Source organism: Propithecus coquereli, unplaced genomic scaffold (genome assembly GCF_000956105.1).
Source record: "Propithecus coquereli isolate 6110/MARCELLA unplaced genomic scaffold, Pcoq_1.0 Scaffold252, whole genome shotgun sequence".
NCBI classification, from domain to species: domain Eukaryota; kingdom Metazoa; phylum Chordata; class Mammalia; order Primates; family Indriidae; genus Propithecus; species Propithecus coquereli.
The window spans coordinates 1,137,972-1,157,857 of NW_012148086.1; the positions used below are offsets into that span (position 1 = coordinate 1,137,972).

The 19,886-nt window shown below is 46.8% G+C and overlaps 2 protein-coding genes across 2 annotated transcripts in view; one reads left to right on the forward strand and one right to left on the reverse strand.

Moving 5' to 3' along the window:
• Window positions 1-19,886, forward strand: part of PKD1L1 (polycystic kidney disease 1 like 1) — a 118,055-nt gene that overhangs the window by 92,414 nt on the left and 5,755 nt on the right. Inside the window, exons 43-50 of the mRNA XM_012646895.1 lie at window positions 2,064-2,174; window positions 7,073-7,196; window positions 8,051-8,134; window positions 9,136-9,308; window positions 10,411-10,645; window positions 12,511-12,615; window positions 13,736-13,876; window positions 18,912-19,046. Coding sequence (XP_012502349.1) covers window positions 2,064-2,174; window positions 7,073-7,196; window positions 8,051-8,134; window positions 9,136-9,308; window positions 10,411-10,645; window positions 12,511-12,615; window positions 13,736-13,876; window positions 18,912-19,046 — 1,108 coding nt within the window. The remainder of the gene's footprint in view (window positions 1-2,063; window positions 2,175-7,072; window positions 7,197-8,050; window positions 8,135-9,135; window positions 9,309-10,410; window positions 10,646-12,510; window positions 12,616-13,735; window positions 13,877-18,911; window positions 19,047-19,886) is intronic.
• Window positions 3,471-5,198, reverse strand: LOC105812449 (chromosome unknown open reading frame, human C7orf69). The gene is given in 3 exon segments (XM_012646891.1): window positions 3,471-3,678; window positions 5,013-5,125; window positions 5,127-5,198. Coding segments are annotated over 3 exon segments (393 nt in total).

Sequence of the window (19,886 nt, forward strand, 5' to 3'; positions counted from 1 at the left end):
CCAGAAGCAATGCATACCCTTAGCTCCTAGATTCTGGTCATAAATCCTGTTTTCCACCAAAAGGAACCAGGAATCGTTGGGATTCCTGATTTGAGGTCTGTGATAGAAAATGTGCAAGATGAACCTGGAACATTTCTTAAGCAAGGGAGCAATTAATGACTGCTAGAGTCATCAACAAAGGACTCAGAAGCCAGTTCGAAGAGGCTCACATTGCTCAAAAATGGGGTAACTTGACATCAAATCAAGAATAGAAACTGGAATGAATTGAACTTATGAAATATATCTAAAGCCATGAGCTTGTGACAACACCCACAATGTAATTGATCAGTGTTGGTGGACGCTCGGGAACCAACTTTTTAAAAGCTGGTAAAAGCTTGCCTTCCCCATACAAAATGTACCCCTGGGAAACCACATTTAACAGGAGAGGGGATATTTCTCTTTGCAGAGAAATTCCAGCTAATGAATGAGGGGCAAACAATACAGTTAGAGCCTGACCATTTTTGCAGTTTCTAATGAAGTAATGAATCTAGGCCATTGCTCATTAACATTGGCCAACTGTTAAAAAAGAGAAGGAGAGAGAGAAACAATTAGACATCATGTGTCTCCTAATGGAAAAACACAATCATGCATGAGGCAACCTACCCCAAATGGTCCAATCTTAATCTGATGAAGCATTTTTTGCCAACCAGCAGTTTACAATGAGAACATATTAAATACCAGTCTCAAGTAAGACTCTGAGAACTTTATAGCCCAAAGAACCGACTTGTTCAACAAATATGTTGCAAAGAAACCAAAATGAGCTAGAGGAGATACCTATAGATTGGAAGAGCCATGTTAACAGACTAAAACAAAACCATGATCATCTCAATAGATGCAGAAAAAGCATTTGATAAAATTCAACATTCATTCATCCAAAACAAAACAGAACAAAAAAAAAACCTCTCAGCAAACTAGGAATACAAGAGAGCTTCCCTAAAGTACTAAAGGGTATCTACTGAAAACGCTTCACTTAACATCATACTTAATGGCAAGACGTTGAATGTTTTTTTAAGTTAAGGAACATGGCAAGGATGTCCTCTCAGGCCACTCCTATTGAACATCATATTGAAAGTCCCACCTAGGGCAATAGGCAAGAAAAAGAAATAAAAAACATGGATTTGAAGAGGAAATAAAACCATCTATTGGTAGTGACATAGTCTATGCAGAAAAACCCAAATAATTTACCAAAAAAAAAAAAAAAGGCTTCTAGAACTAATAAGTGAACTTAGCAAGTTTGTAGAATACAAGTCAATATAAAAAAGTAAATTGTATTCCTATATACCAGCAATGAACAATTGAAATTTAAAAATTTAAAAATTTAGAAAGGAATACCATTTACAATAGCACCAAAGAAATGAAGTACATAGACATAAATCTAACAAAACTTGTGCAGAATCTATATGCTGAGAACCACAAAACACTGATGAAAGAAATCAAAAGAAAATCTAATAAATGGAGAGATAACACTTGTACATTGATTGGAGGACTAAATATTGTTAAGGTGTCAATTCTTTCCAATTTGATCTGTAGATTCAGTGCAATCCCAAACAAAATCCTGCAAGCTTTTTTTCATAGACATTGACAAACTGACTCTAAAATTTATATGGAAAGCAAAGGAACTGGAATAGCCAAAAACATTCTGAAAAAGGACTGATGCTATCTAAGATGTACCATAAAGCTGCAGAAACCAAGACAGGGTCGGGTTTAGGGACAGCCTAGACACACAAATCAATGGAATGGCATGGAGAGCCCAGGAATAGACCCACACAGATAAACTCAGCTCATTTTTTTGGCAATGGCTCAAAGACAGTCCAATGGAGAAGGGATAGTCTTTTTTTAAAATGGTGCTGGGGAAACTGGATGTTCATGTGCAAAAAAAAGAAAAATGGACCTCAATATATACTTCAAACCTTATATGAAAATTTCCTCCCAGGGATTTAAGAAAGCTCAGTTCCATCAAAAATGTTTTGCCAAATGAAACACCTGGGTCTGTAAGGATGCTAACTTTAAATATCTTCTTACAGAGACATTTCCATGCACATCCTCATGCTGCTTTTGCTTTTGTGTATAATATATGGGAGATTCTCCCGAGATGAATATTCTCTCAATCAAGCTATCCGGAAGGAATTTACAAGGTAGGAGGCTTGGGGAGCTCCTCTGGTTCTTGCACTAGCCCATGGCCAGTGTGCACCCGTGGGGAAGCCTCGAGCTCGGGGTTATGAGAGGGTTTACTTTACTTCATTACTTGAAGCAAGCCAAGTCACGTCTTTGTCTTCTAGCATCAGACAGAGTGTCAGATGAGGGACCCTATAGACCCTCTAATCCACTCCCTCAGTCCCTCTACCGCTGCATGATTGAGGCCCAAAGAGGGGTCTTTGACACGCCCCACATATGAAAGGTGGGAAATGTTGTCAAACTGGCTTGTGGACACTATTTCCCAGTGTTGGTAAGAGGCCTCCATTCACAGACTTTGGGCACGTTCCTAGTATGTCATTTTAGTTAAATAGCGAAACAAGGATATTTCAAGGCACTTTGAGTTCTGCTCCAAAACAAGGTCTTGCAGTTTCTTTTTTGCTGAAGACACCTGAGTTCTTTCATCAAAGGCTATGGTTGCAATTAATAAAAAATGACAATGATTTCAAACAGTTTGTAATACTCCCTCAGTTTCTCTGCGATTTCACAAGTGTTCATGTGCTTCTTCTTACTTCTAAAAGTAGTAGACATTCATCATAGGCAAATATGAAAGAACTGAGAAATATAAAGCAGAAAAATTTCCATGATACCACCGGACACAGGCAACCATGATGGCGTTTTGTTGTGTCATATTTCTTTTCCATGTCTGAAGCTTTCTGAAATTAGAATGCATATTGTCATCAATGGGTACATTTAATTTTCTATTAAGAGTTGTTTTTTTTTATTTTTTTATTTTTTTATTTCAGCATATTATGGGGGTACAGATGTTTAGGTTACGTATGTTGCCCTTGCCCCCCCCCCCAAGTCCGAGGAGAATTGTTAAATCCGTGGTCAGATGTTATTTTCACCTGCCCCAAACTGTCCGTCTGATAGTTCTTTCAAGGCAGTTTGGCTTTGAATTCTAAAGTATGTGATATGAAATAGTATTGGTTCTTCACAATGATTTCAGTGACAGAAAATAAAATAGTAATGTGTGTTCCAGGGTTTGCTTTTTTTTCCTTTGGAGAATAAAGACACATTCCTATAGCATTTCTATGAATATGTTCCTTTGACTAAGTAATTCAATTTGATGTAAGTATTTTTTGTTTAATTTTGGGGGGGGGGTCAGGGGTGAATGGCTGTAAAGTCCATTTAATTTTACATATTATTTCAGAACATATTTGTATCTTCTGCGAGGGTTATTGGTACCCAGCCAGATAACAGCTAGCAAATGTCCCCTTTGTCACTTTTATGACTCACTAATAAGGTAAGACCCGGAAGTCCAGTGCAATGAGTCTGCACTCCCTGGAGCGCAGTAATCCAATTCTTACTGCTGAGCATTCTAATGGTGAGATTAAGTAGAATTTTCTGTCTCCCTGTTTGCAAAACCAGCAGTTATTTCCATCAGTGACCAACTTTTCCACTCTCCCATCTGTGCAGGTGCACAGTTTCTGCCAGTAGGTGGCGCTGTGCGCAAAACAAAGCAACAATCTGGGTCCTCTGGAAATGAAAATCAACACAAGTAACTTCTGGCTTTTGCTATTTATTTTTATCTCACATTTCATAAGTGAGCATTATCTGACATATTTCTCATATGAATTGTTGCCTCTTGATATTCAAATCAGAAATATCGCAGCTGAGATAATATTTGTGGGATATCTCACGTGCACATGAGACTGAAGTGCTTGGATTAAGGACTCAGATGTTGCCTCTCTGTGGCTTTGCACAGACCTTATGTTTCCCATAAGGATGCAAAACCTCGCTGCCTCTGCATGCTCTAGCCACCAGGCAGGGATATTTATGTGTCCTGGTTGGTAATGGAATGTTTAAAGTAGACCTTCTCCACCTCCCTCCTCACCCCACCCACCTGGTACCTAATCCTGAAATGTCAACAACTCCTGAGGGTTTGGCTTTGGCTGGCATTCCAGATAGAGAAACTGAAGCCAAGAGGGGAAATGGATTAAAGAGAACCCAGAGATTGGGCTTCTAGCTCTCATTTGGTCACCAGGTGACTATGGCAAGTACTTGGACTCTGGGCCTGTGTGTCTTCGTCTGTAAAGTGAGGGACATGGACTGCTGGATTTCTTATGTCTTAACAAAAGACATAAGGATTGGATTCTGTCATTGGATTCTCTTCTATTTAAGTTGTAATTGAAGTGTTTCTGAACTCAATAAAGTCTTCATGAAATTCTGAATAGAACAGAACAAAATAAAAATAACCACCAAATGAAGCACCAATAAAGGAAACAGGTACTCTGTCCAAGTGCCATAAATGGAAAATAACGGCTGATTTTACCTTTCGCATTGTTTAGCAAGCTTTGTAGGCCTAGTCTACATAATTGCTGTAATTGATACAGACAGGGCCAGAATCTTCTTGGATCGTTTAGTTAAGTACCTGCACTCCAAGAGTGCCAGGAACGAGGCATGAGATGCATGCAGCCTGGGCGTGGGACGTTCCGGCTCTGAGCCCCATGCAGGGCTTTCCTGACTTAGTTTCTTTAATGTTATCCAATAGCGGAGCATTATCAGGAAGTGATAACATTTCCCAAAAGTTGTACAAACTCAACATGGCTATAAAGTATCACTTTATTTTTTAAGAACACAGAATATGGAGCATATTGGTCTATACATGTACAATCAGTTTGTCTGCCTTCCAGAGCAGACGGGTAACACTTTTCTCTGTTGAAAATCGACCGCTGTCCTTTGTGTCTGTGCCCATCCTCCCTCACTTCCATTGCCTCTCTGCTCACGCAGTTCCTTCCTGCGAGTGGTTGTGAATATCTACGAGGCTGTCCGCTTACTTTCTGCCTCCCATCTCTGCCTCCTGATGTATTCTCCTTTCCTGGTGCCTCTCTGTGTCTTCATTCCGCCCTCCGGCTGCTTTGGCAGGTCTCCAACTTGCTCTGCATTTGGCGTGTAGTTTGGCCAAGTTTTCAGAGAAGCACAGAGTTGAGAACCAGCCTGCGTAGATTAAGTTCTAAAAGCATATAAACCAATGAAGATCAAATACTTGAACGGATGGGAGATCATTTCTGTGTAAGAAAAAGGAAATAAAACCAGTCAGACAAATTAGTTCACTGGACTTTTATTTTCACAAGCTGTGGAAATTTTTCAACACATTTATAGTCTGTATAAATTGTTGGTTGAGGCTACTTGCATCTCTCTTTTTATGTATTATTGATTTTTTTGGTCCTTGATTTTCTTTTATATTGTTTAATTTTTTGCCACAACTGTCAGGTTTTAAAAAACTTTTTCTAATCTATCTCCAAAATCTGCCCTTAATCAACAGTGGAATATCACTCCACACCCTTGCCTGAGAGCAGTCTCTGTAGTGTGCTGGTTAACAGTTAACAACTGGCTCTCTGAAGAACAAAAGCTCCGATTTATAGCGCCTGCCTGCCAATTTCTGTGGTGTAAATGCTCCCACCAGGGCTGTTTCATACTAGGAAAGTGACATCGCTGAACTGGAGTTGAGAAGAGGCGCACAGTCGGCTGTCACGGTGAGAGCCGGCTCCAGGCCACTGTCTGCAGCCCAGCTTTGCTCTCCAGTCTTGTTTATCAAAGCCACGGCCATCAGTTGAAGAGCTCAGAGTCAGTTTATTCTTTGGAGGAGTCTGGATTTCGTTGCTGAAACTGGCAGGACAATTAAATTTGTAGGTACTTGGGTGATTTGAGTTGATATCCTTTTCTAACTTCTTGACACTTTCCAACAAAATTACTTTCCCTGAGACGTATTTTGGTCTCCCCCTTCATGAAGAGAGATCCGTGTCTGCCGGCTGTGGGCGTGTTGATGAGCACAGTATCCTGCCTGTATCCAGTGTCCTTCATGGGAAGCCATGTGTGAGAAAGTTTTCAGAGTTAGTTGAGAGTTACTGAGGAACATTCAATTTTTTCCTCTTCCCTTCGGCTGCAGCCCAGAGCCAAATGTATGTGCCTGGTGCCACCACGTGTGGCTCTGGCCTGTGTGTGGCCCAGTAGCATCCTCTGAGCAAGCTAAAACTGATAAATTTTGTTCATTTGACATTATTTCAATGCTGCCTTAAATCAGTTCCTTGGTGGAAAAGTGAAGCATATCTAATAAACACAAGAAAGAGGTTACTCGGAAGAAAAACGGACTAGCATGTGTGCCAGTACAGCACGTCATCCATGCCTTCACGCTGCCACCTGGAGGCATCGTGGGAGGCAGCAGTCTGTGTAGACGAGGACTGGAGCTGGCCAGGGTGTCCCCGCACCTCCTTAGTCCACCCCTGGCCGCCGTGCTCCCTCCGCACCAGCCATGTGGCCTCCGCACCCTCCTACCCTTCTGGGCTGTGGAAGCCCTTGCACCCGTCTGCCTGGAACCCCCTGAGTGGGTGACTATGCAGCTCCTCCCTCATCGCCTGCAGATCTTGGCTGACACTCTCCTCCTGCTGACGTCGTCCACGGCTGCTTGAACTAAAATCCCCACTGCCCTTCCCACCACTTCCTGTCTTTCCTGCTTCATTCTTTCTCCATAATGTTTATCACTAACGTAGTATATGTCTGCTTATCTATTTGTTGTCTGTTTCCCCACGTGAGGGCCAGGACTTGATTTTCTGTTTCCCCGTGCCCAGAAGAGTGCCTGGCGCCTAGTAGTTGCGCGTAACGCTGAGTGAATGAGTAAGTGAATGAACCAGTGCTTTACCCACCATTCTCTCTTCTCTCCTGCTACTGAGGAGCAGAGTTCCAGGCTTTGTGTCTCACGCTGCAGATGGCTTCGGTTTAATTCCCGCGGAGTACCTGCAATTTGGATGAGAGGAAAATTGGCAGGAAAAAGGCATTTGTTCTTTTGACTGTTCTCGTTGAGGCAGAAACAACTCTTTGTTTCCATTCTTGCGTTCAGAAATGACAGAAACTCCTTGGGAGGCTTGAGAAGCATGGCCGACTGGTGGGACTGGAGTCTGACCACGCTGCTGGACGGCCTGTACCCGGGAGGCGCCTCGGTGGCCAGCAGGCCGGGGGCTCAGGTGGGCTTCCCACTCCCTCTTCACAGGAGACACCTCGGAAAAGCCACGTCACAGTGGATGACGCAGGCACTGATGCGTGGACTCCAACACTACGTGGGTTCCTGGGTGTCCACAGAGGCTGTAAGGCTGGTGGGTCTCCACCGTGGGTGCCCGTGGCCTGCCCCTGTCCCTGCCAGAGCCCTTTCTCCCTCCGCAGCCACACGGCTTCCCAGCTTCCTTCGCTCTCCAGGCCCCAGCGAGGCACGAGGCTATGGCAGAGCCGCAGGAGCCTGGGCTGATGGGGAGCAGCTGAGAAAACGGAAGATTCTAGCTCAGTGCGTGAAATGCCATGACAAAGGAATGCACAGAGCCTGGAATAGGGGAAGCACAAACAACAAGATGGGAGCCTCAGGGGGCTTCCAGGGAGGGCGAGGCCAGCCCCAGGTTCTGAAGAAAAAGTGAATATGCATTTCGCATAATGCCGTTTCTTGATCATCTTTTATTTTCACCTCCTCCCCATCTTGTAAAATGAAATACCGTCATCCTGAATTCCTTAAACATTTTATTTCTCATTTATTTTGTTGTATTCTGTGTAGCCTCCTGAGTTGATGGCACTGGAAAAACTTTAGAAAAAGATAGAAAGAGATCATTCTTGTGCGATGCAGATTCTGAAAGCATCGTCTGAATGCCAGCCCTCTTCCAGGACAGGACTGGGTGGACGCTGCTGGCTGTCTTAGAGCTCAGCACATCCTCAGAATGTTGTTAGGAGGCAGGTGGAGTTCTCCAGAGCAGAGCCATGCCTCTCTAGCCCTGCTCGAGATGATGTCTGAAGTCTACCCTTTGCCCAGTCCTCTTCCTCTGTTCTCTTCTTTTAGCCTGGAGCTCTTGGAGGAAAATGCTACCTAATAGGCAGCTCAGTAATTAAGCAGCTAAAAGTGTCTCCCAGCAGTTTATGCAAGGTAAGATGTTCTTTTTCTTTTTGCTTCTAAAACTAAATGGAATTAGGCCGGGCAGGGTGGCTCACTCCTGTACTCCTAGCACTCTGGGAGGTCGAGGCGGCTGGATCACTCAAGGTTAGGAGTTCGAGACCAGCCTGAGCAAGAGCAAGACCCTGTCTCTACTAAAAAATAGAAAGAAATGATCTGGACAACTAAAAAATATATATATATATATATATATATATATATATAAAAATTAGCCAGGCATGGTGATGTGTGCCTGTAGTCCCAGCTACTTGGGAGGCTGAGGCAAAAGGATCGCTTGAGCCCAGGAGTCTGAGGTTGCTGCGAGCTAGGCTGACACTACGCACTCTAGCCCGGGCAACAGAGCAAGACTCTGTCTCAAAAATAAATAAATAAATATAAATAAATGGAATTAGAAAAGTCTAGGCGACAGTGGGCAGGACGTCTGCAGACCATGGTAACTCTCTGAGAGTCCGGCTGGCGACTGGGATTGCCAGGGCCCAGGGCTGGGGAGAGAGCGAGCCTTGCACCTCCCTTCCCCCTCGCCAGCCCTTTCCAAAGCCTATTCCTTCCTAGGCATTGTGCCGCAGGTTTACTTGGGTCATCGTTTGGCTTTAGACATCTGTGGTCTTGGCAAAACCAGGATCTTTACCCTAAAAATGGAATATTCACATATCCTTTTCTAACAGGAAGGGGGTGCCCTAAGATGGGCACTTTGCCTGTGCCATCCCATAATGGGGAAATCTTTAAATGGTCCAAGCCGTAGACCAATAGGCGCCTCAGGTGCTGGCCTTGGATGGGTAGAACCTTGATCCTTCTAGCTTGAGCTAGAGCCCAGGGCCATGAAACAGGCTGCAGAATGTTCCTTTGAGGGGAGCAGGGTGCCGCATTGCAGGATAGGGCGTGTGCCTGCGTGCAGCCTGGCGTGGAGACCCCAGAAGGCAGGGTGGCCTTGGGAATGCGATCTGTCGTCTTCTGACTGGTGTTCTCTTCCACAGCCTCACAGGGCGTTTTCGGTCCTCATCGAAGACTCTCTTCCTGCATGTAGCCCTGAAGTTGGAGGCCCTGGGAACCCCCACCTGATAGACCCAGAGAAACAAAACGTGACCCCGGGTGGGCCCAGGGGCTGCGGGGCAAGGGAGGATTGTGTGCTCAGGCTGGGCAGAACCAGGTCAGTGACTCAGGGGGCCAGTGTCCATCCCAGCTTGCTGGTCCCCCTCCAGCTGGGGCGCTGGCTGGACGTGGCATGTCTGCAGCAGGTGCAGCCTCCTGACAGGCCTGGGAGGTGGGCACGTCACTGCCAGGGTCTCGAGCAGGGCTTGTCATTGTTGTGAATGACGGAAGCACATGTTAGGGGGTGACAGAACGCAAACTCAGGCCTTCATGCTCTTAAGTGTGTAGGAGAGAACAGAGAGGAACATTCTTTCAAAAAGTGGTTGCTAGATTAAATACTATGATGTGTAATTTTTAAAAAGTTGTTGCTAGAACATCTGGAGGTCATGGGACATGATGGACACTTGTCTTGTGCTGACTCCCTGCCAGGCAGGGTGTTTACGTGGCCTCCTCCACTGCTCACCTAGCCCCGTGGGGGAGGTCTGGTGCCACTTGGCACACACGGTGCAGGTGAGGAGCGGAGTGTCACACGCATAACAAGCCTGACCCCACGCTGCTGCCAGGCCCTGGGTCAGGCAGCAGCCTCACCAGCCAGGTACACTATCACCCACACCCAGCCCCGGCTCCTTGGGTGGCACAAGCCCTTGCACGGCACTGAGACTGTGCTCATGCCTGGGGTAGCACTGATGGTCTTAGACCAACAGGGAGCTCTGGGCAGGTACAGTCATATGTGCTTTTGAGGAATATCGGGGGGAAAAAAAGGAGGAAATGATATAATTGTTACTTAGTACAGATTAGTAAAAAAGAGTTTCTTTTAAACAATGGGGTCTATTCCACAAAAAGAAGTATGAATATTCTAGAGTCCCTGGGAAGAGATGTTGGACATCACTGCTTCACACCATGTGGGTGGGCAACAGAAGCCCTTGTGCTCCAGGTCCCTCCTGCCTGTCGGTCCTCTGGCCAGGGAAGAGGGTGGGTCAGGAGAGAAGGCAGCGTCTACCGAGGAGTCCCTGAGATAGAGATGGCCATCCCTGTGGCCCCTGGAAGCCCAGGCGCTGTCTGTCCTTGCATAACGGGCTCCCAGCATGGGGCCTGCAGCGGGTGCCTCCTCGGACTTCTAAGCCTTCCTCCCTGCCCTCCCCCACTGTGCGGCTTTGTAGGCCCGAAGCCCACGCGGCCCTGGCAGGACTCAGGGCCAGCAGGTGGATCGACCGCAGCACCAGCGCCGTGTCCGTGCACTTCACCCTCTATAACCCTCCAACCCAGCTCTTCACCAGCGTGTCCTTGAGCGTGGAGATCCTCCCCATGGGGGGTCTTGTCCCCTCATCCCTGGTGGAGTCGTTCAGCATCTTCTGCCGTGACTCAGCCCTGCGATACCACCTCATGCTTCCCGAGGTGAGCGCATCTGCCGCTTGGCCCCCCCGGAGGATCACAGCGAGACGGGGCTTCACTGAGCTGGGCCCCTCCATCATGTGGGACCAGCACGCTGCCCACTCGCCACCCTCCATCCACACTCTTGTCATGTCCCCATCATGCTACAGGTGTCATGCTAGGTTTGGGGGCACGAGACAAAGAAGACCTCCAATGGGGAGACCAATTGTCATATACGTGGCAAATGCAAATACAGAGCTGTCTTCATGTACTAAATTCATCACAGGAGGACGAGGCCTGACATCTAGATCTCCCATGGGTCATAGCTCAGGCTGAGTAACAGAAAACCACAGGCTGGGCGGCTTAGACAAGAGACATCTATTTCCCAAGATTCTGGAGGCTGGAAGTCCATGATCAAGGTCCCGGCGTGGTCAGGCTCTGGTGAGGGCTTCCTCCTGGCTGGTGACAGCTGCTTTCTCACCGTGTGCTCCCTCGACCTCTTCTTTGTGGGTACACACTGTGGGGCGGGGGGAGTGTGCGAGCGTCCTCTGGCTCTTTGTGTAAGGACACCAATCCTACAGGGTCAGGGCCCCACTCTTAAGGCCTCACCTAACCTTGATTGCTTCCTTCGAGGCCCCATCTCCAAATCCATCCACACTGGAGGTTAGGGCTTCAACCCGTGGATTTGGGGGACACAAACCTTGAATCCATAGCATCAGGGGTCTTGGTGAGATGGAATATGTTCATGTAGCTTCACTGAACAATCGAAAACACCAGAAGTCACTCTGAGCTTTTCCTTGAAAACTTTGCCCATTTTTTGCCCTATAGTGAACTTTCTGCTAGGAAGAGCTAAGTCCTGCCAGCACTTCAGGGCAAGCTTGCTTCGGCTGAGCAGTGAAGAGAGGAGAATCCCAAGAGGGTTAGGACTCTGGGGAGGGTCAGTGCCACAGTAAAGGCTGAGACTGTGAATCGAGCCCAGCGCCACACTTGCCCGTGGGCGGAATTGAGGGCAGGAGAACGGCCCCAGCAGGGCTGGCCAGGGAGGGGCAGGGGAGGCTCTCCCCTCGAGCACCAAAAAAGCTTGGTCATCAAGGTTAACAGTATTCTAGTACAATATGTTTAAAAATCATAATTCATACAAAAAATCGTAATGGACAAAATGTCACAATTTTGGACAACGGCAGGGTTCCTTTTGCCCCAGGCTCCCGTACAGCATCCCAGTAACCACCGAAGGTGAACTTTGCTCTGATCACAGTTGGAGCACTTCCAGTGGGCCCTCGGGCACATGACTCCAAAAGAAGACTGAGAGTGGCTAAAGGCCCTGCCGATGTCTTTCAGTTCCTCATAAATTCATGAATAAATTTGAGTTCGGGTTAGTGCATGAGTGCGTGAAGCCGCGAGTGGATGGGTGACTCATCAATGGAGAGAGAACCACATAGAGAACTTTAATATAAGGACTTTATAAAGCTTTTAAAGGCTTTACTTGGTCAAGGCAACTACCATGTGTGTATTGTATATTGCGTGTATTCCGAATATACACCAACTCTTTTGAGGGGTGCTGAGGAAGGACTAGAGGGGTAGCGTGGAGGTCAGGAGACCTGGTGGCTGTAGATTTCTGTACTCCGTGGTTTCTGTGAACGCAGAGCCCTTCTCAGGTCCTAACACCTGGCATGAAGTGGGGTTTCCGTGAGTGCTTAAGGCGTGGAGAGGTACCAAACCACCCCAAGTGCCTGTCGAAGAGCAAGTTTCGTATCATAGCTGCAGAGCAAGAAATTGACTTGTTTCCTATTTACTCAGAAAGTAATTGGCAGGGGAGCCAGCCACAAGTTTAGACCTTTAAAAATAATTTATCCACGTTTTGTTGACCTTGTTTGTATTCCTTCCACCAGCTGGTCTTCCTGGTGCTCAACCTGGTTCACTTCTGTTTTCAACTCTACGGCATGATGGAGAAGGGTGTCCTCAACTATTGGCGAAAACCAAGAAACTGGCTGGAGGTAGGCTCCCTTATCATTTTGTGAAAAATAATAACAATAAAGTGTTTGTATCTTAAAAAATAATAACTTTAATGAGAAATTGATTATGCACTAGCTACTTCCAACATTATTGCAATTTTCTCTCTCTGTAGTGTCATTGCCAAAATAGCATTTGAGATCAAGTGTCTACTTAGTGTTTTCGCAGCTATAGTCGTGAGCCACATGATGACACTTCAGTCAACAATGACGGTCCCATAAGATTATAATGGAGCTGGAAAATTCCTATCACATAATGACATCTTGATGATCCTGACCCTGTGTAGGGCTAGGCTAATGTGTGTGTTTGTGTCTTAATTTTTATCAAAAAAAGTCTAAAAAGTAAAAGAAAAATAAAAAATTTAAAAGATAGAAAAAAGCTTATAGAATAAGGATATAAAAAAAGAAAATATTGTACTGCTATATAATGTGTTGGTGCTTTGTTATTACAAGAGTCAGAAAGTCAAAAAATGTAAAGTTTATAAAATAAAAAAGTTACAGTAAGCTAAGGTTAATTTATTATTGAAGAAAGAAAAAAAATTTAGTGTACAATTTAGTGTAGCCTAAGTGTACAGTGTTTATAAAGTCTACGGCAGCGTGTGGCAACGTCCTGGGCCTTCACATTCACACACCACTCACTCACTCACCCAGAGCACCTTCCAGTCCTGCAAGCTCTATTTGTAGTAAATGCCCTATACGGATGTACCATTTTTTATCTTTATACTGTATTTTTCCTATGCCTTTTCTATGTTTGGCTATTTTAGATACACGAATACTTACTATTGTGTTTCAGTCGCCTACAGTATCCTACAGTATTCAGTACGGTAACATGCTGTGCAGGTTTGTAGCCTAGGAACAGGAGGCCATACCGTATGTCCTGGGTATATGGTATAGCCTGTTATGGTAGGTCATACCATGTAGGTTTGTCTAAGCATACTCTGTGATGTCTGCACAATGACAAAATCACCTAACAATGAACTTTTCAGAATGTATCCCTGTTGTTAGGCTTTGTATGACTGTAATTTACAACCCGAGTCACGTGTAGTGTCAGGTGGCCCTTCCTCAGGAGCCAGGCTGAGCAGCCCCTTTCTCGCGGATGTTGCAGCTCTCTGTGGTTGGAGTGAGTCTCGCCTACTATGCAGCCTCCGGCTACCTCGCTACTCTCGCTGGGGATGTAACTGATCAGTTCCACAGAGGACTTAGCCAAGTGTTTATGGACCTCACCTTTATGGCATCATGGAATCAGGTACGGCAGGGGGCTCAGGGTCACACAGATAGGAGCCATGCACTGTGATGCTATCCAAAAGGCAGAGGTCACCCAAATTCTAGAAGGTATAAGACGACAGATCTGTTCCATGTTGAGTGGTAATATTCTGAGTGGCCAGGACAGTGAAGGGCATGGAGAACTTAGGACATGCTTTGCAAGCTGGGGAAATGTGGATGCTGCCCGCAGCACAAGTCAAGAGCTGGGAATTCCTCCAGCAACTCTACGGGATCCTAAATGGCATAAGGAAGCAGGTGTTGATGCAGCATGAAGGAAGGTGCTAGCACAGACTTGCTTAGACTCATCATGTCTGCTTTCTCTCTTCACCCTGGGGACAGTCCTAAATGTACCCTGGTGACAGTCCTCAATGCAGGTGGTGTTAGCCGCTCTTTGCAAGTGAAGACACCAAGGTTGAGGAAAAGGCCTGGGTCCTATGATGAGGGGAAGTCCCACTTCCAAGTCCCTACACCTCCCTTCCCCCAGTGGCTCTTCCTCCAGGGAATAGGTCCCCACTGGGATGGAAGCTCCCACAGGAGGACCAGGCAGAAGCGCACACACAAGCCTGGAAAATTCCTGTCACCTAGTAACATCTGCATGATCCTGACCCTGTGTAGGCCTAAGCTAATGTGTGTGTTTATATCTTAGTTTTTAACAAAAAAGTCTAAAAAGTAAAAGGGCTCCCATAGGGCAGAGCAGGGCAGGGCAGGATCCCACAGCAGGCTGTCGGGCCCCATTTGGCTTCCTTGCCCCGCTGCCCTCACAGCTAAGCCCTCCCTCACCCCACAGACCTCCTGAGCCTCCCTTTTCTACCCACCTAGAGGGTGGTCAGGGCCCTGGGTCCACCCCATATTCCAAGCATGACCTCATACTTCCTGGGCTGGGCAGGTCCTAGAACAACCTAGAAAAACAGGGACCAGTTCTCCTCCGGCTTTAGGCTGCTCATCACCCAGTTCCACCTGTCTTCCCCAACCTCCTTCTCCATCCTTCTGTGATCCGGGCCCCTAACCTGGCTCCCCTGTCCACTGTGCGGGGGAACCTGGGCAGGATGAGGCTCCTGTCCTCACACTCTACGCTTCCTCTAACAATCTTCCGACCGCCATCTCCGTGTTGGAGGTCATTTTGTCACAAGCAACAAAACCCCCTAGCCCAGGGGGAAAGAAATGGGCTCTGAAGGAGCCCAAGCAGGGAAATCTCCAGCTTTTCTCCTAAAGAAAAAGAATACACAAGTCCAATGAGACAGAACACACACACAGGGAAGGCAAAGCCACTTTGTTACCACAGAAAGGCAACAAGAGACAATAGAAGCCTAGGATTTGGGATGAGGAAAGCATACCAGGGTGACTGGACTCTCATCTGTGTGTGCCCCACTCGCACCACAGCTGAGGGGCCCCGGGAAGCAGCCTGCCTGGGTTATACACACTGGGGCAACAGGACTCACTGAGCAAAGTGCTGTAGGGCATCCTCTTCTACGAGGGACTCAAACAGCCCAGGCTGCTGCAGCCAGCTCCGCCTCATCTCAGGATGTTGCATTCCCAGCACATTCTACAGTCATTCTGAGAACTATAAGCAAGAAACGGGGAAGAGCTGGCCAGCCAAGGCCATCCGGGGACCTGCCCTATGGACACTTAGCAGCATCTAGTAACATCTACATTGAACAATTATTTGGTTTCCTGTCTGTCTTACCCCACAAGGCTGGCAGCACCAGGAGGCAGAGTGTATCTATTCTGTTCACTCCCGCTCCCACAGCACCAATATTAGGCCTGATGAGGACCGGCTGCTTGATTTGTTGGCATCTCTCTCTTTGTTGGATAGTGGGCTTCCTGGTCTACCTTTTGCTGTATGTCTGTGCGAGTCACCCCTCTTCCTATTAGCTAGGTTCTGGTTTACCCACGGTCTCCACTACCCTGTAACTGTGGCCTTGCACGGCTCTGGCACCTACAATGCTGACGTAGCCTGGCTTTCCCTTGCCTGTGCCCAGAAGCCCACAGGTGGTGGCCGGCTTTCTTCTCCTCAGGGCAGAGCGTACAAGAGCATCTGATTAATCGCTGGCCGGCCAGTAGGTGTGGGCCTCGGGAAGGGGGGCAGAGTGAAACACTTTGTAGGATGTTCTTTTCACCTGATACAGGCAGGGGAGATTTTTCTAGAAGGAGCATGATCAGGGAAGACATGAATCTGGTCTATACACTGGCCTGATGACTCTCCGTGAATAGTCAGCCTCCTCCTGACTTCTGGCCTTGTGAACTGAGTTTACCCTTATATCCTTTTTTCCCCACTGATGTCCTATCTTTCTCGTCATGTTCCATGCCCCTGCCAGAAAAATTTGCCTGGGGAGATTCTCTCTTCCCTGGGGATTCTGTCTAGCCCAGGTGCCAAATTTCTGATTTCTCAATTAGCTTCTGAGTAATAGCTAACATGTATTCAGGTTTACTCCTGCCAGGCGCTAAGTTCTATGTAATCACATGTACGTTAAGCTACACAACCATCTAGTGAAACAGGCCACCCATAAAGACCAAGACTCTGGAAGGTTAAGCAGCCTGCCTAAGGTGACACACATCTAATTAGGAGCAGTGCTAGAATTGGCCTCTGGTCTCAGGGATCTGAGCACTGAGCTATAATGCAACAGAACAGCCCTTGGAAGACACTGACCACACTGTCCTGGCCCAGGAGTGCTCCAGGCAAAAGCCTATGGCTCGAACTATTCAGTTCTGATGGTGTGTTGCTGTGTGTTCAGGGCCAGCCCTGGGGAAATGTGCAGTGTGTACATTGTGCCCTGAGGTGCCCTTGCGTGCCCATCTCTGTCCTGGCACCCTGGCCTCTGCCCACACTATGGCTTTCCCTCCTGACTCCACCTCTGTGGACACCCTCCCCACACCCTGCAGTTTGTTAAACTAATCCCCGTAGAGAGAGTTAGAGGGATTGAGCTCTAACTTTAACTTCAATTTAACACATTCACTGCCGTGTGAGTTGTATTTAACTCACACTAGTTTTGAGCCCGGGGCCTCATGAAGCATATGTAACTCTCATATGTCTCTTTACCTTGAGAGCTGTGTGGTTCACAGGCAACTCACGCTGCTATGCTGTAGCATACATGTTACGTAATGGGTGGCCCCCTAGGCAAAACCCTGCAGTTGGTTCGAGAAAATCTTACTTGTTGATGTTCTTATTGTTACAATTAACATTGACAACTTAACTGCATATTATTTGCACACAGAAAACGATGAAAAATAACAATTTTTTCATTAAATTAGAAAGGATCATTTTCTTTTCAGTTTTTATTCTATTTCCATAATAAAACACCGTGGCCCCAAGGAAAATTTCTTTTTCTAGTGTTACAATCAATGTGTTAAGCTGCATCCCCAATGCAGAAAGAATGAGACATCTTCAAGACGAAAATAAATGACTTTCTAATGATGGAGTTTACACCCAGGATTAAAGAGCTGTTTGCGTGTGTGAAAATGGACATGCACAGACTTTAGAATAATGAGACCTGAGACTCATTCCCAGCTCTTCTTTGTCCACGTGCCATTGGGCAAGTTGCTTACCTCTCGTCAAGTCTTAGTAAGGTAGAACCCAGATATGTGCCTTGAGGGCTGTGTTGAGATTTGAGCACGTGTATGTATTTGCACACACATGAACATGTATATCCCTTGAGCACAGAGCTTGGCACCTGATGGATGTCCTCTAAATGAAAGTCATAATAACAACAGTGGCTAAGAAGCCTTTATGGCATCCCTCAGTCAGAGGCACGCAAGAGAGGGACCCTTCCGTTCCGCTCACCCCACGGGGGTCTATACCTGTGCTGTCCAATACAGTCACCACCAGCCACATGTGGCTACTGAGGACTTGGAATGCGGCTACTCCAAACTGAGATGTGCTCTGGGTGTAAAATACTCACTGGATCTCATAAACTTAGTGTCAAAATTAAGAATATAAACTATCTCAGTACTTTTTATGTTGATTACACAGTGAAATGATGATATTCTAGATTTACTAGTTTAAATAAAAATATATTATAAAATAAATTTTCCATGTTTACTGCTACTTTTTGAACTGTAGCTACTAGAAAATTTGAAATTCCTCCTGTGGGTCGCACTGCGTTTCTCTTGGCCAGTGCCGGCTAGAGCTCCGGCCACCCTGCTCTCCGCACGTGCAGCCCTGCCTGCCTGCTCGGAGGGAAACCCGAGGTGTGACAGCCACTCACAGCTTGCCTGGGTTTTGGTTGTCAGAGGTCATTGTTGACTTTGTCCCAATTAACAAGGAAACAAAACAAACATAAAACCTTGATTCATTGCCCATATAGATTTTAAACCGTCCAGCTCTCATTTCTTTCTGTTCAACTTACAATCTTGGTGAAAACAGTTGAGATCCCCTACTCAGAAGTACTTTCCCAGTGAGCCCCTGGTAGGACAGGGGGCCTTCTTAGAGGCCCCTTGGGGTGTGGACGAGTCCAGGAAGCTGGGCTTGACCCCGGGGCTGCTGTGTCTCCAGCTGTACGACTTTCGTCTGATGCCCTATTTATCTAAGCCAGACTCCAGAGCTATAAACTGAGAGTGCTCCTGGTTTTTACAAGGAGGAAATTAAATCTACAGGGAAAGTGTTGGTAAAGTGTAACATATTCTGTACATATGAAGGGAGGGGAGGAAATTAGCATGCACTGAATATTTTCTTTGACACCCCCACCCCCCAGAAAATCACAGAAAGTCTGTGATTTTCTTACAACAGACTAGACCGAGATTAAGATGGGGGAACAGCTAGGCCTGCTCCCTCCTGGTGTGTATAGAGATAGCCCGGCCAGAACTCGGACCTGGTCTTTCTGAACATGCTCTATAATTTGTACTCACTTCTAGTTCTCACTCATTCTGCTCTGCAGACATCTGCACTGAATGTCCGTCAGAGATTCATGTCTGTATAACTCCCGTGGCTCCTCCACACATGGCCTCCAGGTGTACGTATGTCTTACTGACTTACTTGCTTAGAGTTGGCACTGCACGCTGACTGCTCTGTCCTTCTGTCTCAGAGGGTGCGGTGGCTCCAGGGAATCCTCTTGTTCCTCTTGATGTTGAAATGCGTCCATCTTCCTGCCATCCAAGAAACAATGGTGTCCTGCACCTCCGTGATGCGCTGCTCACTCCCCAGGGCGTTTGCGCCAGTGGTAAGAACTCTCCCCCTTATCAGGCGATTCCCAGTAAGCCGATGCCTCGGCACACTCCCCTCAGCCCTTTCTCAAGGGAAAAACGAACTTCTTTCAAGATGAAACACCATCTAGAATTCCAATCTTCTAATCCGTTACAGCATGGTTTTGGATGACTGACATCAATAGTTACGTAGTTAAGTTATGGTTGTGACAACAATAGCTTGATGTGTTAAACACTTGTGACAACATATTATTGTTGCTAATGTAAGTAGTTATTATCACCTACTGAGCTTTTTCTAAGTGCCAGAAGCTGCACTTTGGGCCTCTCGTACATTACCTCAATTACCAGACCAAGCTGCGGACAGGCATGGTTCTTAGGAGGAACAAGGATAAGAAGTGATGAGGCTTGCCTTGGAGCCATCACTCTTAGTCACTCGGGGCCTTATCTGTACGTGTGGCTTCTCGGGAACACCTTGCTCTAACCCCAGGGCATGGCCAGGTCTCCATCCAGCACACAGGAGCAGTCAGGGCTAAGGGAGAGTGTGGGTGTCGGGGTCCAGGGCTCGTGAAGCACACGGGGCACCAGGCACAGATCTCCTGCTCCAGGGAATGTGTTCCCCAAACCTGCTCGCCTTATGCTTGGAGGCGCAGGCTCAGCAAACAGGGAAAAGAGAGCCGGCTTTGAAGTCAGAGAGCTGCGTTCACACCCTGGCTGTCCCACTCACGGTCGTGGCCACAGGCCGGTTACCAAACCTGTGCCTCCAGAAAAATGCTGGCCTTAGAGATTGTAGGTATGTGGAATTTACCAAGCTATTAAGTTGGTCATTATTGAGACCATTCAGCAACATGCAGAAATGC